Here is a 22,559-nt window from a genome sequence, read left to right as displayed (position 1 = left end):
AAAATTAGGCAAGAGCTGTCTGGCAAAAACGAAACAAAGAAGTGAAAGTAGCTTCAGTGTGTTGTCCTGCTCAGAACCCCCCCCCCCCCCCCCCAGAGTTCCCTGCTCCACCATGTCAGAAGAGCTCTGAAGAAGTCCCATGACCCTTGTTTGTGAAGCTGTGATTGATGCAAAGGCTGTTAGCCGTTGATCTATCCAAGACACTCCTCGTGTTTTCATATATTCTGTGATTGTAGACTTATGAGAAGGGTCTGGGTTTTAGCGATCGTTCTCGACCCTTTAAGTGGTATTGTACTCTGACCACTGTCAGCAGGCTGTCTTGGAGTGGTACTGCACTCTTGACGACTATCAACGGTCTGTCTTTGAGCTCATTGTCACATGCTTGTGTCCTGCTGTCCTCTAACCCTGCGTGTTCATGCTGTCCTCAGGGTGAGACCCAACGTCTTCTCCTACATGGGTACCAAAGACAAAAGAGCCATCACAGTGCAGGAGATTGCTGTGCTGAAGTGAGTGTGCAAACACTGGTTTCTGCATTGTAGGAAGGAATGTCATTAGTGCAGCCTGTGTGTTTGTGTGTGTGTGGGGGGGGGGGGTTAGAATGTTAGAATGGTTGTTCTGTTTGCTGTCCAGAGTTTTTCACAGTGTGGTCCTTTACTGTTTTCTCCAAGCTGATGTTAATGCTTTCGGTTACTATATGTTTGTCCTGATGCCTCACTACTGTAATCCCACCTAGGGTGATTATCCCAAACATGTTTGTTTTGGGGTTGTTTTTGTATTATTGTTTTTGAGCAATCTGAAAGTCTCTCCTCCCATCTCCTCAGAATCAGCGCCGAGAGATTAGCTCACCTCAATAAGTGCTTGATGAACTTCAAGCTGGGAAACTTCAGCTATAAAAAGCATCCTCTGAAACTGGGCGAGCTACAGGGTAACCACTTCACAGTGGTGCTCAGGTTGGTGTGCACTTCAAGGTCATACTGCACTCTAGTGCACACGCTAGATAGGGCACCTCGTTTCTCCTGGCGCTGAGCCCTCGGGTTCACTCTCGCCTCGGCACACGCCACCGTCTGTTGGGCACGTTTCACGTACTTGAGCTTGTTGAGCTTTGCAAGTTCGGGAGACTATTTAGGGCTGTTAGTATTTAGGTCTTACACGGCCCACTCTCTTCAGCTGCTGAGTAAACGTGTGTCGTTGTGAAGATGGTTTAGGGTTGAGCTGGCAGCTTCTGCCTCCTTGCGTCTGCAGGAACATCTCGGGCTCTGACGAGCAGGTGGAGCAGGCCATGACCTCACTCAGGGAAACGGGCTTCATCAACTACTACGGCATGCAGCGTTTTGGGACCACTGCCGTACCCACGCACCAGGTCGGCAGGTAAATATACACCTGAACGCTTGCGTGCGTGTTAAAAACCCCTTTAAACTCTGTACACATGTAACTCCAGCGTTCATCCGTTCCGTAGACGCTTCTGTTTGTTCAGTGATCTTTTCTCTCTTGGCAGGGCTATCCTGCAGAATAATTGGGCAGAGGTGATGGATCTCATCCTGAAACCACGACCCGGGGGTTGGTCATCCACCGTGTTTATAATGTGATCGTTTTTACCCCCATTTAGTGTGGAAATGAAGTCGCATCTGAATATAATATTTATGCATTTCCTCTGGGATGCAATATGATGCTTGAATGAGCATCTCTCCTCCTCCCCGTGTGTCTCCGCCCCTCCCCCCTCCTCTCTCCACTCCTCCACCCCTCCTCCTCTCTCTTCCTCCAGCGGAGAAGGGCTATCTGGTGAAGTGTAGAGAAGAATGGGCTCGCACGCAGGATCCAGAAGCGGCGTTGAAGAAGCTTCCCGTCAAGCGCTGTGTGGAGGGTCAGCTCCTGAGAGGCCTGTCCAAATACGGCAAGAACAACATCATCACGGCGTTCGCGCTGGTGAGGGCGCGCACACACACACACACACACACACACACACACACACACACACACACTCCTCCTCGGCGAAGCGCGCAATTACACACGGCCCAGGGCGTGCACTCCATCACTGTGGGCTCACACACACACACACACACACACACACTCCTCCTCGGCGAAGCGCGCAAGTACACATGGCCCAGGGCGGGCACTCCATCACTGTGGGCTCACACACACACACACACACACACGGGCAAGCTCACACAGGTTTTGCATCAACGTGACACACGAGCGGCTGTAGCGACACACGAGCGGCTGTAGCGGCACACGAGCGGCTGTAGCGGCACACGAGCGGCTGTAGCGGCACACGAGCGGCTGTAGCGACACACGAGCGGCTGTAGCGGCACACGAGCGGCTGTAGCGGCACACGAGCGGCTGTAGCGGCACACGAGCGGCTGTAGCGACACACGAGCGGCTGTAGCGACACACGAGCGGCTGTAGCGGCACACGAGCGGCTGTAGCGACACACGAGCGGCTGTAGCGGCACACGAGCGGCTGTAGCGGCACACGAGCGGCTGTAGCGACACACGAGCGGCTGTAGCGGCACACGAGCGGCTGTAGCGACACACGAGCGGCTGTAGCGACACACGAGCGGCTGTAGCGGCACACGAGCGGCTGTAGCGGCACACGAGCGGCTGTAGCGACACACGAGCGGCTGTAGCGGCACACGAGCGGCTGTAGCGGCACACGAGCGGCTGTAGCGGCACACGAGCGGCTGTAGCGGCACACGAGCGGCTGTAGCGGCACACGAGCGGCTGTAGCGGCACACGAGCGGCTGTAGCGACACTCGAGCGGCTGTAGCGACACACGAGCGGCTGTAGCGGTGCGCTCCGTCTCCAGGGGAAACACTAGTTCATACCGTCTTCCACTGCCTGTTCTCCTTGAGGCCCAGAATTAAGAGGACGCCTTGAAACCCGGCGAGGCCCGGTGTGTCCGCACGCGCTCGCCGTTCCTGTGGATCCCTCAGCAGCTTCTTCTCTCCTCCCTCAGATCCCACGCAACAACAGACTCATGTACATCCACAGCTACCAGAGCTTCGTGTGGAACACCATGGTCAGCCGGAGGGTGGAGGCCTATGGCCTCAAGGCCGTGGAAGGGGACCTGATTCTTAAAGGAGGTATGGATGTGTCCCCTGAGTGTGAGTGTGGGGGCCGAGGCTGGGTCATGTGATTTGGACACCCGCTGCAGGAGGTTGTGAGGACGGTGGACTTTTTAAAGGTCGCAGTCATAGAGTCCTGATAAGGAGCAGCTATTGAAACGCACTGGGCCTCTTGGCTGGCTGGTGCCGATGGGGGCACGACGCTGACGTAGCTTAGGGGTTTGGGGGTTTGGTACTGACGTAGCGTGTGTGTTTGGGGGTTTGGTACTGACGTAGCGTGTGGGTTTGGGGGTTTAGTACTGACGTAGCGTGTGTGTTTTGGGGGTTTGGTATTGACGTAGACTGTGGGTTTGGGGGTTTGGTATTGACGTAGACTGTGGGTTTGGGGGTTTGGTACTGACGTAGCGTGTGGGTTTGGGGGTTTGATACTGACGTAGCGTGTGGGTTTGGGGGTTTAGTACTGACGTAGCTTGTGTGTTTTGGGGGTTTGGTATTGACGTAGACTGTGTGTTTTGGGGGTTTGGTATTGACGTAGACTGTGGGTTTGGGGGTTTGGTATTGACGTAGACTGTGGGTTTGGGGGTTTGGTACTGACGTAGCGTGGGGGTTTGGTACTGACGTAGCGTGTGGGTTTGGTACTGACGTAGCGTGTGGGTTTGGTGCTGACGTAGCGTGTGGGTTTGGTACTGACGTAGCCTGTGGGTTTGGGGGATTGGTACTGACGTAGCCTGTGGGTTTGGGGGTTTGGTACTGACGTAGCCTGTGGGTTTGGGGGCTTGGTACTGACGTAGCCTGTGGGTTTGGGGGTTTGGTACTGACGTAGCGTGTGGGTTTGGGGGCTTGGTACTGACGTAGCGTGTGGGTTTGGGGGTTTGGTACTGACGTGGTTTGGGGGTTTTGTACTGACGTAGCGTGTGGGTTTGGGGGTTTGGTACTGACGTAGCGTGTGGGTTTGGGGGTTTGGTACTGACGTAGCGTGTGGGTTTGGGGGCTTGGTACTGACGTAGCGTGTGGGTTTGGGGGTTTGGTACTGACGTAGCGTGTGGGTTTGGGGGTTTGGTACTGACGTAGCGTGTGTGTTTGGGGGCTTGGTACTGACGTAGCGTGTGGGTTTGGGGGTTTGGTACTGACGTGGTTTGGGGGTTTGGTACTGACGTAGCGTGTGGGTTTGGGGGTTTGGTACTGACGTAGCGTGTGGGTTTGGGGGTTTGGTACTGACGTAGCGTGTGGGTTTGGTACTGACGTAGCGTGTGGGTTTGGTACTGACGTAGCGTGTGGGTTTGGTGCTGACGTAGCGTGTGGGTTTGGTACTGACGTAGCCTGTGGGTTTGGGGGTTTGGTACTGACGTAGCCTGTGGGTTTGGGGGCTTGGTACTGACGTAGCGTGTGGGTTTGGGGGCTTGGTACTGACGTAGCCTGTGGGTTTGGGGGTTTGGTACTGACGTAGCGTGTGGGTTTGGGGGTTTGGTACTGACGTAGCGTGTGGGTTTGGGGGCTTGGTACTGACGTAGCGTGTGGGTTTGGGGGCTTGGTACTGACGTAGCGTGTGGGTTTGGGGGTTTGGTACTGACGTAGCGTGTGGGTTTGGGGGTTTGGTACTGACGTAGCGTGTGGGTTTGGGGGCTTGGTACTGACGTAGCGTGTGGGTTTGGGGGTTTGGTACTGACGTAGCGTGTGGGTTTGGGGGTTTGGTACTGACGTAGCGTGTGTGTTTGGGGTGGTGGTGTCCTGTAGGCACCGCGCATGTCCTGTCTGCTGACGAGGCAGAGGAACAGTCCATTCACGAAGTTGTGATGCCGCTGCCTGGATTTGACGTTATCTACCCCACACACGAGGGTAAGTAAGCACTGGCTTCATCTCCTCCCAGGTCTGCTGTAAAGTCCTTTTTAATGGCAGATTTTGTGATCTTTGCTTAGGGCCATCTCCAGTTCTGTCTAGTGTTTTGACCGTGTTTTGTGCCGCATACACGTGTGTGTCCCACACTCTTGTGTTTGTGCTGCAGTTGGTAAAGGTTACAAAGAGCTGCTGGCGGCTGATGACCTGGACATTAATAACATGAGGCATAAAGTGCGTGATTATTCCCTGGCTGGAGCCTACCGCCGTGTCCTCACACGCCCCAGTGACGTCAGCTGGTCAGTGCTGGCTCAGTGCAGCCGAGTCACGTTGGTGCTTAGTTCAATGTGATGGTGAAAACTGTGAAATGCACTGAGCATAATGTAACGCACAACACTGTTCTAGTGTCTTCTCTAAATTTGGTCTCCCCTTCATGTACTTTTCCTCACACTCATGAACACACAATCTTTTGTCCTCTCTCCTTGTTGAATATGAAAGGGAATTGATCAATTATGATGACCCCAAAGTCCCCCTGGTCTACACAGATGTAGACAAACTAGAGGGCAAATCCCACCCGGTTTATCTCACAGGTGAGTCCTTCGAGATCTTCTCGCATCTAAAGCAGCATCATTTAGATGTAACATGGCACCTTTTTAGCACGTTTCTCAGGTGCATGTTGAAGGACGTTCCTCGCTCCTCAGTGTGTCTGATAATGACCCCCCCCCCCCCTCATTTCTCTTGTGTGTGGTCCTGCAGAGGGCAAATACAGAGCTCTGAAGATGGAGTTCTCCTTACCCCCCTCCACCTACGCCACCATGGCCATTAGAGAGGTGCTGAAAATGGACACCAGCATTAAGAACCAGACCCAGCTCAACACCGTATGGCTGAACTGAGCACCACCGTCTGTCGAGTGTCATCATTCACTTGAAGTTTAGTTTTGAGCCACTGCTCAGAATACAGGAAATATGTCCAGGTGCACCGCAGCCTTGATGTTCAATATTTGCTTTCTTAATTTTTTTTTTTGGAATTTTTAAAGTGTACATTTAGGCCTCTTGGTCTGGAAAGACAATGACTGTAAAAGTTAAGTTGAATTGTTGCTTAATATGGTGTTATGAGCGAGATGGATGCTTGGTTTTCAAAATGAACCCTGAATTGTGGAGATTGCCCTGTGTCCATCTACTGTGTGATATTGGAATTCTCTCTTGGTGTATAAAAAAAAAGGACAAATAAATACCAGTTATTTTTTTCTCTGGATCCAACGTTCACTTTTGCAGAAATTATTAATCATGTCTAGAAAAAAAGCAATATTAAAAAGCTTATAGTATTCATAACTGAAATATTTTATTTTATTTTGATATCTAAATTATTTCACCTTATCTCTTCTGCTATAGTCTGTTTACATTTTAAATCCCTGCATTTCCTCACTGCATCACAGGAAAGACATTAAAAGTTGTGGTTACGTTCAGGTTAGGGCTCAAGACAGTACCTATATATAGTCCCTATATATAGTATGTAAATAAGGGGTCACACGTGCCGCAGTACTGACCTGTGACATGTGACCTGCCTGCTGGTTTAAAGACGTGATCTATCTTCGTTGACATGTTACCACATAGTGATTATACTGCCCCCTTGTGGCTTCATTATGTTATGGAGTACAAAGAGTTGTAACTAACTTCCGTCGACAGTTCTAAGTTACATTTTAGGAAATGTTAATGACGTGAAGTATTTTTAATCTAATTACAGACGCATAGTAACATTCGTCTTTGTCGTTACTGTATATTTCTGTGTAACTGTTGAGTCGTAGTTGAAAGTATCACATTTCTCAACACCGTTATGCCAACAGTAGTCTAATGTGAGTTCTTGAGTCCCTGTTTAATGTGTTCACGTAGTCTCCACTTTCACAATATCATGTAACTGTCTCACTGCGGCCATCGACTGTTTCTCAACATTGTGTCCCGTGTTCGCGTGTGAAAGTGATTGGAGCCCTGACTAAGTTTACTTGGTCTAAATTTGCTGAATTAGTTTGACCCGGGATTCAAGGTGGTGGTAGGTAATTGAAAAATATATATAATCTAAAAAAACAGTACAATGCAGTACAGTACAACCCTGAATGTATATTCATTTGATTTTGTTTATGTAACTACACAACACGTACGTCTCTAGTCACTAAAAGGGGCGGAGTTTGTTGCAGTAGTGATGCCCTTGATGTGTGCCCGCGTAGCCCCCCCCCCCCCCCCCCGTGTGCACCCACACACCAACACTGGCTCTAGTGATAGCACCACTACTGTAGGAATAGCCTCGTACCACTGGGCAGCCGCACGTTATTCTAATCTAATATATCTGCAGTGACACCAGGTGAGTTTCTGCTGTTTAAAGCTTTGGTGTGTGTTTTGTTTTTAATTTATGACCTTTACACTACGAATAAACTTCTATAAACTGAATAAAGTGAAGAAAATGATTCGTAGTTGTAAAATATTAGTAAACAGTGATTAAATCTTTATTAACCACTTTCCGCCCTCGGTATTATAGTTTTTGACGAGGATGAGAGTAGCTAAGGCGTAATGTAGTGATATGTGTATTGTGGATCTCCGGGAGTATTTACAGACACTAACCAGGCTGCACGTATCTGTGGTGGATCTGTACTGAATTACGGTAGATACCGCACATTCCCCTCATGATGTACCGTGGGTTGGGCTCATTGCGTCCAAGAAATGTTTGAGAATCCTTAAAAAGAGCGCTTGTGAGACACAGCATTGACTATTACACTGATTTATATGAATACATTATATAGGATGTGAATATCAGGAATAAAAGTGGCGCAAATTTATTAAGGAGTAAATTAAAGTCCGGAGAGGTTTAAATTAAAGGTTGGGTGTTTCTTCTCTGTCGAATGATGGATATATATCCTGTTCTAGGAGAAGAGATGGTGCATTATGTTAGGCTTGTATAATTAAACTGGATGATGCTGTCGGCTATATTAATCAAAGGATGAGCTGTGATCTGCCCAGTTTTATCAGGTCTATTGAAACTTCAAAACCTTGTATTGTGCATGCGGTTTGCAATAAATAGTTCTATATCAGACAGAGCTGGTCTAAAATAATTACTGTGGAGCTACATATGATCAGATACGTGATTGTTCAATATCTTTGCTTTCACAGCTTTTTCACTGACATTTTTATGACACACCGTATCTATTATTAAACATCACAGCATTACTCCATTACAGCGTTACAAGTGATTGCACAAACCATTTTCAGCTATAACATATATAATATTCAATTAATTATTTTCTGTGAGAACAGCTGTATGTCATAAGTGAATTAACACCCACCTGGACCACTACACACATGTGTAAAAGTGACTCAGCCATTGTGTTTTAATCTGTTCACGCACAGTGAGACTCACTTCATTTCACGACTGCAGTGGAGACTGCAGGGTAGTGTTACTCAGACAGTGACAGATATATCTGCCTGTCTCTGGCCCCCTGCCTGCTGGGGCTCTCTATCACACACGCGAGCGAACGTCAGTCCAGGGGTCAAGAGTCACACCATGAGAAGATTTGATGCCTGTTTGCAACCACAGGAATGTGATATGAAACGGGACTTTTCAAAATGTTACATTTCTCGTTTGAAAGTCTCCTTTAAGTCTACCTAAAACCCAAGCTAGAATAGATTTGCCTGATTTGAATAGTTTTCCCAATGAGTTGACATTCGTGATATCCAGATGGTGTCATAGTCTCACTGTTTTGAGTTATTGCTCCAAACTGGCTGTTTTTCAACTGGCTGTCTTTTATGCAGAAAATATTCACACCCATATCTTGATATCCAATTTTATCTTTAAATGTAGGGAGGATGAAAAAAATCATGGCACAAGCTACAGTATAAAAGTACGTGAAGGTTCTACTCCAGAACTGCTCGAACGTCTGCAGGCCTAGATGTGTTTTAATTGGCCTAGATGTGTTTTAATTGGCCTAGATGTGTTTTAATTGTCTTCCCTCAGGATGGTGGCAGACGAGGAAAGGACAAACAACTGTGGGACGGTCTGTCTCAAATACCTGCTTTTCATCTTTAACCTGCTCTTCTGGGTCAGTCTGGGTCAAAAACCACATTCCCATAGCCTTAATAAGCCTCCATGCAAATGGTTCATGTATGGATATATATCATGATTTAGAGACGTCATCATAATAGTACAGTATGTACATTAAGCCTCTAATCTTCCCCTCTGTTGTCCCCAGCTGTCTGGGGGTGCTGTGATGGCGGTGGGGCTGTGGACCCTGGTGGATAAGAGTGAGTACATTAGCCTGCTGTCCTCCAGCACGTACTCCCTGTCCGCTTACGTCCTCATCGCAGCGGGAGCCGTCGTGGTGCTCACTGGAGTCCTGGGCTGCTGTGCCACCATTAAGGAGAGCAGGACACTCCTGATAGTGGTGAGTGGGGAGCACGGCCACTCGTGCACATGTAGTGCCCGAGACCGAGCGACGCTATATGTACTCGGCTGAAGAGGTCGCCGTCATGCGTGGGAGTTCACCGGTTCTGGCTGTAACGATGCCACAGCCGTCTGTGGCCGGGAGAATGAGAGCAAAGTCGGTGCTGTGTGTGTGAGGAGTTGCATCGCTGCGTACCCTGTTGGTGACGCCAGTGACACTAGCCAATCAGGGACCACCGTGGGGTCACTGATGCTGACAAGGCCAGTCGGTGCTCTCCTCCGAGTGCGTTCAGCAGTTTGAGAAGACTGAGCAGGGCTTGGGCTTCACGGGTCTCGGAGGAAGTGTGTGCAGGGTTGGTAGGGGTCATGTGATCAGGGACAGACCACTAGTCAGTGGGGGCAATTGGCATAACAGCTGAAACTGGGAGAAAATGGAGGAAGGGGGGGGGGGAGTAATTGGTGTACAGATGTTTTTAACCTTCACGTTTACCAGATCACTCTGCTATATTATATTTGCCCACAAAGGCAACCATAGGAGCGCCTATGTTGTTAATCACCTGTGTAGGATCTCCAGAACATAATAAGAAAGTCATTACTAGCGGCATAGGGAAGCTCAAACAAAGGCTGGGGTGTGTTTTAAAGACAGGAAAGGACACGGAAACTAACAATATATTAGTTATATAATTGAATCATTGTTATATACTGTGATTTTGTCAATCTAGCTTACATAGATTACATATCATTGTCTTCGACTTCATCCCAAAAATAGTGGAATTTGTTTTTCCCATAGCACTGCGTTTAATAATATACAGAGGTATTGTTAAATGTCCAGGGATATTATCCCAAATATAAATTTTAGTTTAATATGTTGGTATAATGTGAAATAAAGTGTTCAAAAGACATTATTGCTTTCCTACCGGCATAAATGAACAGGCCATCAGTGTTCTCTATATAGGCTCATATGTAGGCTATATGGAATCAGTGGCGGGGTCATGGTGCTGTAAACATATGTCATTTAATAAAGTACTGTGTGCCTTTAAGACTACCGAGTGGGCAACTGAGTCACAGCTGTGGAATGATGGGCACTGGTGGTGGGGGTGGGGGGTGGTTGGGGGGGGGGGGGGTGGGAAAAGCTTGAATTAGAGAGTTCAAGTCTCTATATAGGAAGGGAGTTGCAGGGAGGTTAGGGAGGAAGAGAGAGGGAATGTGGACACGTAACAGGTTGTGATAATGTTAAAGGGAAGGTCAGTTAAAGGGAGGGTCAGTCCTGCAGTACAGGACAGTAGCCCTGTAGCTATTCAGTCATATATATATATAAATTCATTTTTACCACATTATATTTATCATATCATATATATAAAATAAATTCATTTTTACCACATCGTATCTATCATATATGCTCAAACATCTTAAACATGCTATTATCTATTTCTGAACATTTCAACTTTGTTTTTAATTCTTTAATTCAATTCTTTAATTCAATTATTTTCTGAAATTTCTTTTGTAGTTCTTTGTTCTGCTGCTATTAATCTTCCTCCTGGAGATCACTGCTGGAGTTCTGGCCTATGTGTATTATCAAGAGGTAAAGGGGCACCGCTCACGCTGTTCTTCTGTGTGATTCAGTCAGATCTCCAGTCAGGAGACCCTCTCCAATTCTCTTTCATTCCCTGATACTGCTTCTGCGTATATGTTCTGTGTTCCTGAGGTTTCTGAACCCCTTTTCTCTCTTCTAAACGTTTTTAATCTAAAAACCTTCTAGGTGCATGTAATACCATACTAAAACTCTGATTGGTCAGCAATGTCCAAAAACAATGTATATTTTTAAAATTGAAATGCTTCCTTTAACATGCCTTGTAAACAGGAGACATTTTAACAGTATTTCTGAGTTGATTTTTACGTTATCCTGCTGGAACCACACCCTTCTTCTGTTAGTGCTGCCCGTGACTGCCTGCATGCCTTCTGTGGACTGATTCTCCATGTTTTTGAGCCCTTTCTCTCTCCCTCCCTCCCTCCACTTCTCCACTCTGCAGTGTTTTCCTTTCTGCTACCAGGTAAACCATTACCACACTCTCATGTTCTTTCCCCCTCTGAGTCACACTGTACTCACACTTTCCAAAGTCTCCAGCAACACCACACTTTCATTTCACTCTGGTTTATGCAGAATGTAAAGTGAATATAAAATGTATGACGTCTGTGTGTAATAAAAAAAACTATAATTACTTGGAGATTACCAATATATTAGTTATATAATTGAACCATTGTTATATACTATGATTTTGTCAATCTAGTTTACATAAAATATGTGAAATGTGATATAGATATAGTTAAATATCATATAGTTTACAAAGCTCATAAACCTTACAAACTGCAACGCTGTCATGTTGAAGTGTTCATCCACCAGGTAATTAGTTTGTACCTTGTCATCTCTGGCCTAATGGCCTTTCTTGTTTGTCTACAGTTGAATGAGGAGCTGAGAAACGACCTTAAAGAGACCATGGTGCAGAAATACCAGAGGCCTGGTCAGGAGCACATCACTAGAGCCGTGGACAGACTCCAGCAGGATGTAAGAGTACTTGGAAATCAATAAAACTCCTCGGGTGGAAACTTGACATGAATTAAGTGCCAAACAGTAGCATGTTGTGGTACGATACTGAGAGATGTTGAGATGCAGTGTTCTAATCTTTAACACGTGCAGCCGTGGACAAAGAAAATGTGTGTGCTGCTTCTGGGACTGAACGATGAGACAGATTTTTGGCTTTTTAATGACACCCATCATTCAAACGTGCTAAATCTATAATGTTGTTGATTGTGTCATTTGAGTAGCATGTTGCGCCTCTGGCCGTTGTCAAAGTGACGTTGATTGTTGACTGTTTTCCCGCCGCTCTGTGAGGCAGCTGAAATGCTGTGGGAGCAACAGCTCTGCGGACTGGCGTCAGGGGACCTGGGCGGAAGAGCTGGCTGCCGGCCGGCTGGTGCCTGACAGCTGCTGCAAGACCCCCTCTGATCGCTGTGGACTGAGAGACCACCCATCCAACATCTACAGAGTAGAGGTCTGGCTCACACACGTGCAGCTCTGTTAGCAACAGTAGTGTGCGGTACTGTTCACTGTGTTCACTGTGATCCACAGAGAAACCTTTTTTCTACAATGTTCTCTTATCAAGTTACTTCATTCAAATATGTTTTACTACATTTGGTTGTGGGCAAAATGCCCCAGAGGTAACTAGAAAATAAAACAGTTCCTTATGAAATTCTTTCATCTCAGCCGAAATTAGTAAATAATACTTTTTCGATAGCATTAATTTCAGAGCAATGCAATCTGCATTACCAAACCAAAGTGCAGTTACCAAAGCACTAAACATCTTTCCCAGAATACTTTACCTGTTGGGCAAAATGACCTATGTATTTATTTGTCCTATGCACACCAATCTAAAAGAATAAAACCTTTATTGGAATATTTGTACTCAGTTTTCTCCCAATTTAGCCTGTGCTAGCTACGTTTGACCTAGTGCACAACAGCTCCTAACTTACAGCTCAGTTAATCTTCCTCTAGGACATATGAAGCCTACTCCAACATTATTTTGAGCTGCTGTCTCTAGTTGAACACAACTTGGGAAGAGTGCTGCCCAAAACTGTGTAAAACAACCGACGAGTGGGATTGGTTATCACTGCCCTGATTGACAGGGAGGGAGGAGCTAGGCTGTCCTATCCACCCAGACATCATGGCCAGTCCTCTTGGGCTCCTGCCCAAAGGACCAAATGTCATTTGAAATACTTCAATGACTTGTGTCTTCCTGATTATCCCCTCCTGTCATACTCATCCAGTCTTTTCTTCCTCAAACGTCACGCTCTTGTTCATTGTAGGACAGTTAACTGGGAGGTGACTGGCCAGAATCACGTTCCACACTGCACTGTTGTTCAGAGTTCTTATTGTACACAAATGCATGCAAATAAAATGGGTCAGCTTTGTAGAATAGTAGGTACATACATCTGAGTAATTGAGGAAAACCTGTAAAAGGCTAATGAACATCAAAAAATAATATATTCAGCTTGATCTGCTGTGTGTAGTCTTGTCAGGTTGAAAGGTTTTGTAAGTCTAGCCTAAATAATGTGATTATTTTGTAGCATTTGCTTACAACCCAGAAACAGGACTTGAAGGTCCACAGTAATTATCTAAGTTCTTTAGTCATTTCTGAACCTAAATAGAACATTTGGCTTTTTTTACAACTGTTGAGTTGTAAATGTAAAGGTACATTTCTGAGGAGCTATTTTTTTCTCTCAGGGTGGCTGCATCTCTAAATTGGAGGAGTTTATCCTCCAGCATTTGCAGATACTAGGTGCAGTGGCTATTGGAATTGCAAGTCTTCAGGTAAGAGCCCTTAACATGGCGTTCTTAATGAATGTAAGCTTTTACCACTTCCCAATCTTTACCTGCTATTTTTGTCGCTTCTTTTTAAAGATTTTTGGAATGCTCTTCACCTGCTGTCTGTACAGAAGTTTAAAGGAGGAACCTTACTGACCCACGAGTGCTGCGTTCGGACACGTGAACTGCACAGAGTCTTTGCTGCTTAATGTTTGTCTTTATTATCCTCTGTTGGTTTGTGCTACTATGCAATGTAAATACTGTTGTGTACGGTAATTAAGGGTAGAGTCCCAGGCAAAAGGGCTGCAGGGCAGTAGTTTTGATAAGAAGGACAAGAATATCTGCAGAAAATCTAAGTATATTTGTGTTTATGGAGACTTGAGCCTATATATTATATAGGCTATAGACATTATAACCGATCAAGAATCACCAAAGGATTTGGTAAAGTTGCTTTTGAAATATTTATTCATATTTTAGTCCTGCACAGTTGAGCATTTCCTCTACCCTGTGATATATTATTCAGCTTAATTAGACCCAGATCCTATTTATGAAGTGCCTATTAGAGTTGAATCAAATGTGTGAGAATGCTGAGTTACAATTTAAACTCCTGTTTTCTTAAGCAGGATATCTATGTTGGTAAAACAGCAAAAATACATATAAAATCAAACATAGAACCAAATGCACTAGAAAGACTGAAACATGTCCCAGTGTACCAGTCTGCACTGTACAATGTAAGTGTTAATGTACTCTAAAATACTGCTCATCCCATTAATTTAACCGATTATGTCCAGAGGTCACTGACTTTGTCAGGTTTTTTTTTTATGAAACATTTCAGTTTCATTGCACTGTGTACTTTGCAATGTTTACAAATACATTATTTTGTTATTACGCTTTTAATTTCTGAATAATAGAGTGTTCTCACATATATTTTTTGGTATTGCTGCATTCACAAAAGTTATATAGTGCCAATAAAGTTAATCACTTTTAGACCTTCACTAGTATTTTTTTATCACTTTATTTTTGGTTTTTGTTTTGTAAAAAAAAGAAGAACGGAGGGAGGGACACAGCAACTAACACTGATTCTCTCTATGTATGCGGAACTACATTTACAACGAGTTGGAGAAGGAATCATTTAGTTGACGGAACAACAATACAAGGAACCTGCCTTATATTTCTAAACTATGAATAAAAGTTATTGTGCCTTTTAGTATTGTATCTTGCACTTTTGTTCGTTCTCTGAATGTGTGTCTGATTTTTTTAGACTGTCATTCCTGTTTTTAGTGTTAAGTAGCTAGCTAGTTAGGTGTTAACACGGTGGACTATTCCAGAGTGGAAACAGGAACATGTCTAAACCTACATGTCTTATTGTGGCCAGTGCGGCGCCTCAAGGTAGGACTGTGATCACGTTAATGCAATAACGCATCTAAGTAGTACTTGTCAAAGACTACAGCAGCGTTGTCCTAATTACGTTGTATTTTCGTTATTAGGAGTTTCGGTTCGCTCGTTCCAGCAGTCTATCTCTATGTGTAGTCCAGTTTTCAACCTGCAGACTGCTACACCAGGGGTGAGAAATGGCCTTGATACTTCCATTATCTCCAGTTGCAACTAGATTAAATGCACTGGATTTGATTCAACAGTCAGTACAGGACAACGTATATCTTGCACTCCTATACCACAGGGGAAACCTATTGACTTCGTCGGGGTTGATGAAATCTCTGCTCGATGGGTTCAGGACTTCAGCATCAAGCCCTTTGCCACTCCTGCCAAACTGGAATCCATTGATGGTTAAACTTTTGACTATTATTACCATTTAGATTTAGCCGAAAATGGCATGTTCATCCTCTCCTTTTCTGGAGAAAATGTTAATTAGTCATTCGCATTTAAAATTACATTGTGGCATGTAACCGCATCGAGAATTGCAGGCTGGCACTGATGTTGCATGTTGCAGGTGCGCGTTACCACGCGCTGCTGATCCCAGACTGCGCGGGAGCACTACACGACCTCGCGCACAGCGGCTCCCTCGCGCGCGTCCTCGCGCACTTCACTTCTCACAAGAGTACGAGAGTTCGTCCTATTGTTGTACTAAACGTACAGATAAACGACCCTGATGACATGTGTGGCACTCACAATTCAGTGTGTTGACTTTATGAGTGAAGAAATTACTATATTGGTCGTTAATGAAGGTGGAAGTAACCACTGTGTGTGTGTGTGTGTTTTCAGAGCCCGTTTGCGCTGTGGGACAAGGCGTGTCTGCACTCTGCTGTGCCACAGAGGGACAGAAATGGATTTTTAGAGGATACAGTCTGACTGGAGTAAGCATAATTAATCTGTCCATTATAAAAGAGTTGTCGAAACTCGTTTTTTTTTTTGCTTCGTATTAATCCCAAATGTATGGTCCTGTGTGGTTATTTACTGGGTCTTATATTTCTTGAAGCCCTCAGTGTTTGAGCTCGTGCGTTTCCCAGATTTTGCCAACCTTCCTCTGATTGTAGAAGACTTTGTGAAGGACAATGGAGGATCATACACTGGTGAATACACGGCTTCATATTATGCCACAAAGTAAATGTACAAAAAAAGAGAGAATGTTTCTCCGTTCTGACATCCAGAAATCTTTCGAAATCTTTTTTTTGCAGCCAGCCAAGAAGATGCCGTGCACGTGGTCCTAGATCGCCATCTAGTGACTGGTCAGAATACTCAGTCCACTGCAGCAGCAGTTAATAATCTGATCCTTCTATGTAATAGCAAGTAAAAGCTGCTCTGGTTTGGCTCCACGGTAGCCTTGATCATTGACAGTTGAACACCTGGGATGAAACAAATAGGGCATTGCTACTTGTTGGAAATCAGGTGGGGCAGATGAATTGGGTTGTAACTGCAGCAAATGATGAATAATCATGTCTAGTGGTCCATCTGGCTACTTCGCCATTACATTAATTAATTCTTCATTACCAAATGTCATGTAAACTTCTTTTCCATTAACAAATTGGTTCTGTATTTATCTAGACTAGCAGATTTTATGTTGCTAACAAGAAATAACAAGAAACCTGTAGCTTCTATTTAGCATTATGCAGATTTCAATTTGATCAGTTTCTCAAAAGCTCAATCCAAAGCAATTCTGTGACAGTTGTGACCATTGGTATCTAGTACTTAGTCAGTACTACTTAGTCAATCTACTGCAGATATACAGAAATTAATAGGAATTCCTGATTCTTTCCTAGTATACCAGCCAGATTTGGTGTAAAAATCATGTGTAAAATCAGTGTAAAATCATGAACATTTGTATTCTGGGTCAACCTTTTCCATGGAGGATCACATATAAATGTATTTTGTATGATACCTGTGAATGTACAGTTCTGTGGCCTTAAAGTGATTTTGCTTCCATCTTCAGATTATTATCTTGTCTTGTTGACAAACAAAAGCTAGAATTGTGTTAGCTTCTCACAGGACGTTTTCCAGAGATCTTATACATTTTTACCACGTTTTGCTAAATTGAATGCAGAGCGCAACAATGACTGTGTGTTGCACACAAGATTTCTATGAACGCTACTGACTGTCGGAGCCCCATTACACTCTGGAACTGTCACACCAAGACCAAACTGTTGCACTTATGATCAGGTGACAGATAATGTGCCCTTGGAAATGTAACAGAACCTCTAATCACTGCACCTTGTACAATACATATAATGGCACTCAGTAAAAAAAATGTTAATAAAACTATTTCTCAAAAAAACTAAACAAAGTATTGCTGATTTAACTAACGTTGTTAGAAATATATGCTTAGACATATAAATGATGAATATACTTATACTTTATAAGCCTGTCTAGTTATGACTAGCCTTCAGAATATTCTGGACAAACCAGAAATAATAAAAATAATTTTATTGTCATGCTCAGCATTTGGCACCGTTATAAATAACAATGTACTGTAACACATCAGGGTGCGATCTACATTCTGTATGTGTGTGTACATGTTGGTCAGTGGTCCCGGTCCAGTTCACAGGAGATCATAGAAATAATCCAAGCCTTGACCAAGTTCCCACATAGAAACACCTGTGCCGAGTTCAGCTGCTAGTTCAAGTCGTAGTTGGAGAGACTAGAGAGAGAGAGAGAGGACGAGTGTGTGAGGCACAGACATTTATGTCACAAGTACCAGATGTTGCAAAAAAAACCAAACAGCCTTACCTTCAAAGTTGGGTAATACACTACATGTTTCACCGCGTTACTCCTAAAACAAAGAACAACCAGCAGAATTAGTTATACTGTCGTCAGTTCGTTTCTGAGCAAGCATAGACATCTTAAAATGGAGATGCTGTTCATTTCTGATATACACTCCCCGAGAACTTTACCATGAACACCACCCTTGTAGCTACACATTGTTGTCCATCTGTTTCTCTGCAAGGCCCCTTTGACCCCATCCTTCAAATGGTCAGGACCCCCACAGAGCAGGTATTCATTGGGTGGTGAACCATTGGGTGGTGCACCATTCTTAGCCCTGCAGTGACACTGATGTGGTGACGGCGTGTGAGTGTGTGTTGCACTGGTACACTGTGGAGTTTCTAAATACCACAGTGTCACTGCTGGACTTAGAATAGTCCAACAAACACCCACCCAACAGTGCACCAAGCGATGTGATTCGCCCTGTGACTAGTCTGGTCATTTCACTTACATGTCCACCTTATCTCACCGCGTGTCTTCATGAAACACGCCGTGTGTGTGTGTGGGTGCGTGTGTGCGGGGCACACGGGACTAACCGTTTGTAAGTGAAGTAGTTCTCTCCTGCGTACTCATCCCACTGGATCTTTGATTTGGCCTCCTTCAACAGCTCAATGTACCTACAAAAGACAGAGTTGTCATGAAAAAACGTGATTACTACACCCCCAAAATCATAGCATCATAGGGAGCTCAGTGTTCAAATTCAGAATTTGTCTTCACATGTGCGAGCATCCCTGCTGAAGCCGTACCTGCCCCCCAGCAGGGGTTCGCCCCCCCCGTGACTGGAGAAGTCCAGTCCGTACAGGTTCAGGCCCAGCAGGATCTTGTGTCTCCACTTGCTCTCTGGCGCCAGCTGCAGGACACACTCCCGCATCCAGGGCAGCGGAGAGCTGGGGCCTGGCCTACACAACAACAACAACATCAACAACAACAACCTGGAACTTCCAGAACGTCCCGTCTCTGGAAATGTTGTGTACTTCACTACCTTTTAATCTCTATATGTAATGAAGAATATATCTAAATATCAAAGACTGGCTCCCTCTCAACAGCTGAAACCAGGGAGTAACCAGGAAGCTGTGAGAGCAGGAACACTGCACTGTGAGAGCATATCAACATCTCACACGTGCTCTAAAGTCAACCTGCATTCCTCTTTTTACTTCCTGCTTCCAAACAGACACAGCAATAAATCTTTATATTTGCGAGCATTCATGGTGAGAATCCACACACTAACACGCGTAATAAGATCCATAAAGCGTATAAAGGCCTCCGCATACTTCTTGCAGAGACGAGGTTGGCTGGGCTTCAGTGAACAAATCGGCGTGGAGAAATTGTGTTTGTTCACCTCGTCTTTCACGTGGAGGTTGAGGGAGTTTCCACAGATGAAGGCACTATGTGGCAGAACCTGTAAGTGGCTTACAGGCAAAACCAGCTCGCGGAAAGACGTGAGCTTAGAAGCTCATGGTGACACTTTCCCACGGCCCTTGCAAACTATACTTCACAAGAAGTACGCAGAGTACCAATGTGTTTCTTTCTACGTTGCATGTCTAACCTGTCAGGGCTGGAATAGTCATACGTCATCAGACTAAACGCGTCCACGAAGGGAGCCAGCTTCTCAAAGTCCTCCTGTCCGAACATCCCGGGTTGAGTCGTGCTGAAAGCAAACCAGTGTAATTATGCACAAAGACGCAGCAGGAAACACAATACAAAGTAAAACGTGTAAGATTAGCCACAGAGTACGAGTGAGCATGCAGGGTGTCCTTTACCCAGGAGTGACAGCTGGAGGGATGACGAGAACACAGGTAAGTTTCCCCGCCTTTAGGGACTTACACAGGTGTGTTACCAAGTGTGCCAGATCCCTGTATCACACAAAGTGATAAAACCCACAAACTCAGCAGTGTGATCGGTGTGGAGGACCACGGACATACGTTCAACTGATTTAACAGTGATGACAGCATGCAGTCAGGTGTAACTCAATGTCTGATACATGTACACACACACACACACACACACACACACACACACACACACACACACACACACACACACACACACACACACACACACACACACACACACACACACACACACACACGGACTAACGCTCTCTTATTTCCTCCCAGCTGACTCCAAAGCTCCAGAGTATAGCCATCAAATCCTTCAGCCTAAAAAAAACACAATACCATAGTGCAGGTTTATACCACCTGGTACTGTACACAAGCATAATCTATATTGCAAGAACGATCCATCTTGCTTAAACAGATCAACACGTCATTCACTAAAATATTGTGGAGCTCCATTGTACCTTTGCCACCTCAACAATCTCTCGTCCAATTTCTTCAATCTCATCCTCACTGTCCAGCACACTCATGTAGTCTTGATAAGACCAGCCATCAAATAACAACCGAGGTACTGCAGAAAACAAGACGAAGGTTCAACAGGTGAGTGTAGGTGTTACTCATATATTCACTTAATTACGTCTGAATCCATAGAGTCAAAGGCTCAGTTTCTATAATGTAAAGGGGAAAAAAATACTCACTTATTTTAATTTTTCTGTTTGCTTTCTTCACAGCTTTGATCCAACCTTTAAAATAAACCTCAGTTTAATTTTTAATTATAAGATATTCGTGTGGAGAACAGGTCGGGGGGGGGGGGGGGTGGACAGGCTGCACCCACCAGGGTCATTATCATGTAGTCCAGTAACATGGAAGCTCTCTGCCCCCCTGCGTTTGAGCTGGAGCCACACAGGAGACACTGAGGTCAGCTTAGGACCAAACAACTTCACAACATCATACCCATGGGAGTTCCACTGAGGACAGAGAACGAGGAGCAAACAGACACTTCAGATTCATAGAGAGGAGTCAGAAAAGGGACGAACTATCAAATATCCACATCACCATCAAACACTGATCAGATGATTACTGAAATAACATTTCTTATAAATATAGCTTACATGTACAAACAACGCTTCAAACACAGGAAAAACAGGCTGTATGCCACACACACTCATGTTTCCACTTTCAGCTGTTTGAAGCCTTAAGCTACAAATGATTACTGTTTATCTCATTTGGATTCTCAGCAGGAAGAGAAAAAGCTCCACTGGTAGTGCAGAACTCACTGGTGTGATGTAACCCAGCACTGCTCCCTGGAAGTGGTGTGTTGGTATGGTTTGAGGGCAGTACCTCCTCTCTTCCCTCACTATATCCTTCCACTGGGGGTCCGTGACTACCAGACCACGCTCCTGCACAGGCAGCTCAGCTACTGCCGTCTGACACACACACACACACACACACACACACAAGGCCGGAGCGTCCATATGGTGTTTTCTAGAAGTGTGGGACGTTTATCAGTACTCTACACCCTTACCTCAGCCTCCAGCACCTTCTTGGCCTTCTTGCCATCCGTTTTTGACAGGGTGCCTCTGATAACAGGGACCGATATAAGGACGTAAAGGACCGTCAGAATAACTCTCATTTCAATCTGTGGGTCGCTGCGGGGGATAAGTACACTAGTCAGTACATGTTAAAGGTATAACATGTTAAAGGTATATGTGACACATCCAGTGTGTCCACCCCCAACAGTCTGTTCTCGGTGTCGTTAGTTGGGACCATTGATCTATATAGATCAATAATATAATCAGTAATATATATCAATATATATATCAGTAATATAGATCAATGGTTGGCACCATCTCTGTATCCCAGATGACAGCTCATGTCAGCTGGCTCGCGTCGCCCACACTGTTGTTATATGCGGCGAAACAGAAGGAATGTTTACTCACCCTACTCTCTTTAGAAAATGTAATCGGTTAACCGAGAAACAACGCAGGTCTTGAGAAAACAGGACACCATGTCAGTGATCTGCTGCAGGGTAGCAGGAACCTGCTGGCAAGTGGGAGCGATCACGTGACGCGGGCGCCTAAAATTACTTCCTGTATTTTGTACCACGTGGTCGCTTACGTCAAACGGAACGGCTAAAACTAAGGATTAGGTTTTTTGTGAACAACTCTGTTTGTATGTTCACCCACTGTATGAAGGTCAATATAAGACAACCTCGCATGTGGGAAAGGCACTATATAAATTTGTTATTCATTTTATTAATACTTATTGAAAACTGAGTTAGGTAGACAAGTATCTTATTTTAAGGTCTTCACAGACACGCCCTCCACAGAATGAGAAAACTGTACACAGATTTACTTCAGATCTTTGCCAACTCAGCCAGACTAATGCCTCTCAGCTCCTACACCCTTGTACATCCTGGCTTTCCCCTTCTAATATTTATTATTATCTGTACCCATCAGTGTAGATAAGGATTGGGTTAAAGGGTAGTTTATTCTATAAGGACACTTGGGTAGGATTCTGATATAGAAAAGAATGAGGAAAAAAATAATGGAATAACAGGGAATACTGTTACGGTCTCTTCTTGGCCTATGTTTGTTAACGCTACTTTGAGCATTCAGGAAAAAATAAAATTTAATCCCCATTTAGTATACTCAAAAGCACACAGGTGAAACCCCGTAGCTAGAGTCTCAGAGCCAGTGGCAGCCTGTTTTCTTGTGAATTGCAGCGTGATTAATACTGCATGTGCAATAACCTTGATATCTAAAACTTTTTCTTCACACACAGAGATGTTGGATCTGGATGGCCAGAGGTGCACAGACACACAGAGCAGGAA

At 44.9% G+C, this 22,559-nt stretch overlaps 4 protein-coding genes across 8 annotated transcripts in view; 3 read left to right on the top strand and 1 right to left on the bottom strand.

The window, feature by feature from the left end:
* pus7 (pseudouridine synthase 7) overlaps nucleotides 1–6,148 on the top strand; it is a 14,388-nt gene extending 8,240 nt beyond the window's left edge. For both annotated transcript variants that reach the window (XM_077007141.1, XM_077007140.1), the window contains 10 exons: nucleotides 429–506; nucleotides 822–950; nucleotides 1,243–1,368; nucleotides 1,496–1,557; nucleotides 1,763–1,923; nucleotides 2,953–3,079; nucleotides 4,796–4,897; nucleotides 5,064–5,193; nucleotides 5,393–5,484; nucleotides 5,651–6,148. In XM_077007141.1, the coding sequence (XP_076863256.1) occupies nucleotides 429–506; nucleotides 822–950; nucleotides 1,243–1,368; nucleotides 1,496–1,557; nucleotides 1,763–1,923; nucleotides 2,953–3,079; nucleotides 4,796–4,897; nucleotides 5,064–5,193; nucleotides 5,393–5,484; nucleotides 5,651–5,787 (1,144 nt within the window). In that variant the 3' untranslated portion in view covers nucleotides 5,788–6,148. The remainder of the gene's footprint in view (nucleotides 1–428; nucleotides 507–821; nucleotides 951–1,242; nucleotides 1,369–1,495; nucleotides 1,558–1,762; nucleotides 1,924–2,952; nucleotides 3,080–4,795; nucleotides 4,898–5,063; nucleotides 5,194–5,392; nucleotides 5,485–5,650) is intronic.
* Nucleotides 6,149–7,138: 990 nt separating this feature from the next.
* On the top strand, nucleotides 7,139–14,666 carry cd151 (CD151 molecule). 3 transcript variants are annotated; one of them, XM_077007144.1, is made up of 9 exons: nucleotides 7,139–7,249; nucleotides 8,894–8,978; nucleotides 9,129–9,320; nucleotides 10,827–10,901; nucleotides 11,350–11,370; nucleotides 11,778–11,882; nucleotides 12,214–12,369; nucleotides 13,599–13,685; nucleotides 13,776–14,666. In XM_077007144.1, the coding sequence occupies exons 2-9, from the start codon at nucleotides 8,895–8,897 to the stop codon at nucleotides 13,833–13,835; spliced, it is 780 nt and encodes a 259-aa protein (XP_076863259.1). In that variant the 5' UTR covers nucleotides 7,139–7,249; nucleotide 8,894; the 3' UTR covers nucleotides 13,836–14,666. The 3 variants fall into 3 exon arrangements, with proteins under 3 accessions (XP_076863259.1, XP_076863261.1, XP_076863260.1); XM_077007145.1 differs by having other exon boundaries at nucleotides 7,168–7,249; nucleotides 8,869–8,978; XM_077007146.1 differs by lacking the exon at nucleotides 11,350–11,370.
* A 142-nt stretch (nucleotides 14,667–14,808) lies between these two features.
* gatd1 (glutamine amidotransferase class 1 domain containing 1) lies at nucleotides 14,809–17,409 on the top strand. The gene is made up of 7 exons (XM_077007147.1): nucleotides 14,809–15,068; nucleotides 15,167–15,243; nucleotides 15,358–15,463; nucleotides 15,628–15,735; nucleotides 15,900–15,991; nucleotides 16,114–16,207; nucleotides 16,313–17,409. Exons 1-7 carry the CDS (start codon nucleotides 15,023–15,025, stop codon nucleotides 16,426–16,428), a joined length of 639 nt encoding a protein of 212 aa, XP_076863262.1. The 5' UTR covers nucleotides 14,809–15,022; the 3' UTR covers nucleotides 16,429–17,409.
* A 131-nt stretch (nucleotides 17,410–17,540) lies between these two features.
* Nucleotides 17,541–21,945, bottom strand: chid1 (chitinase domain containing 1). Of its 2 annotated transcripts, XM_077007142.1 has the most exons (13): nucleotides 21,667–21,928; nucleotides 21,252–21,375; nucleotides 21,004–21,153; nucleotides 20,562–20,694; nucleotides 20,425–20,469; nucleotides 20,191–20,297; nucleotides 19,989–20,050; nucleotides 19,652–19,744; nucleotides 19,438–19,539; nucleotides 18,638–18,790; nucleotides 18,428–18,508; nucleotides 17,859–17,901; nucleotides 17,541–17,769 (listed from the first exon to the last, which is right to left on the bottom strand). In XM_077007142.1, the coding sequence occupies exons 2-13, from the start codon at nucleotides 21,357–21,359 to the stop codon at nucleotides 17,671–17,673; spliced, it is 1,176 nt and encodes a 391-aa protein (XP_076863257.1). In that variant the 5' UTR covers nucleotides 21,360–21,375; nucleotides 21,667–21,928; the 3' UTR covers nucleotides 17,541–17,670. The 2 variants fall into 2 exon arrangements, with proteins under 2 accessions (XP_076863257.1, XP_076863258.1); XM_077007143.1 differs by lacking the exon at nucleotides 19,652–19,744 and having other exon boundaries at nucleotides 21,667–21,945.
* Between the last annotated feature and the right edge of the window lie 614 nt (nucleotides 21,946–22,559).

The sequence above is a fragment of the Brachyhypopomus gauderio genome, chromosome 5 (genome assembly GCF_052324685.1).
Source record: "Brachyhypopomus gauderio isolate BG-103 chromosome 5, BGAUD_0.2, whole genome shotgun sequence".
Lineage (NCBI taxonomy): Eukaryota > Metazoa > Chordata > Actinopteri > Gymnotiformes > Hypopomidae > Brachyhypopomus > Brachyhypopomus gauderio.
The sequence above is the reverse complement of the archived record's forward strand: the minus strand, read 5'-3'. Positions and strand labels throughout refer to the sequence as shown.

Excerpts from the sequence above, each read along its gene's own strand:
- gatd1 (XM_077007147.1), top strand. The coding sequence starts at position 15,023 with ATGTCTAAACCTACATGTCTTATTGTGGCCAGTGCGGCGCCTCAAG. Across the intron at positions 15,069-15,166 it reads GGCCAGTGCGGCGCCTCAAG|GAGTTTCGGTTCGCTCGTTC; the intron begins GTAGGACTGTGA and ends TTTCGTTATTAG. Across the intron at positions 15,244-15,357 it reads TGCAGACTGCTACACCAGGG|GGGAAACCTATTGACTTCGT; the intron begins GTGAGAAATGGC and ends CCTATACCACAG.
- cd151 (XM_077007144.1), top strand. The coding sequence starts at position 8,895 with ATGGTGGCAGACGAGGAAAGGACAAACAACTGTGGGACGGTCTGTCTC. Across the intron at positions 8,979-9,128 it reads TCTTTAACCTGCTCTTCTGG|CTGTCTGGGGGTGCTGTGAT; the intron begins GTCAGTCTGGGT and ends TGTTGTCCCCAG. Across the intron at positions 13,686-13,775 it reads TTGGAATTGCAAGTCTTCAG|ATTTTTGGAATGCTCTTCAC; the intron begins GTAAGAGCCCTT and ends TTCTTTTTAAAG.
- chid1 (XM_077007142.1), bottom strand. The coding sequence starts at position 21,359 with ATGAGAGTTATTCTGACGGTCCTTTACGTCCTTATATCGGTCCCTGTT. Across the intron at positions 18,509-18,637 it reads GAACCCCTGCTGGGGGGCAG|GTACATTGAGCTGTTGAAGG; the intron begins GTACGGCTTCAG and ends TGTCTTTTGTAG. Across the intron at positions 17,902-18,427 it reads AACTACTTCACTTACAAACG|GAGTAACGCGGTGAAACATG; the intron begins GTTAGTCCCGTG and ends TCTTTGTTTTAG.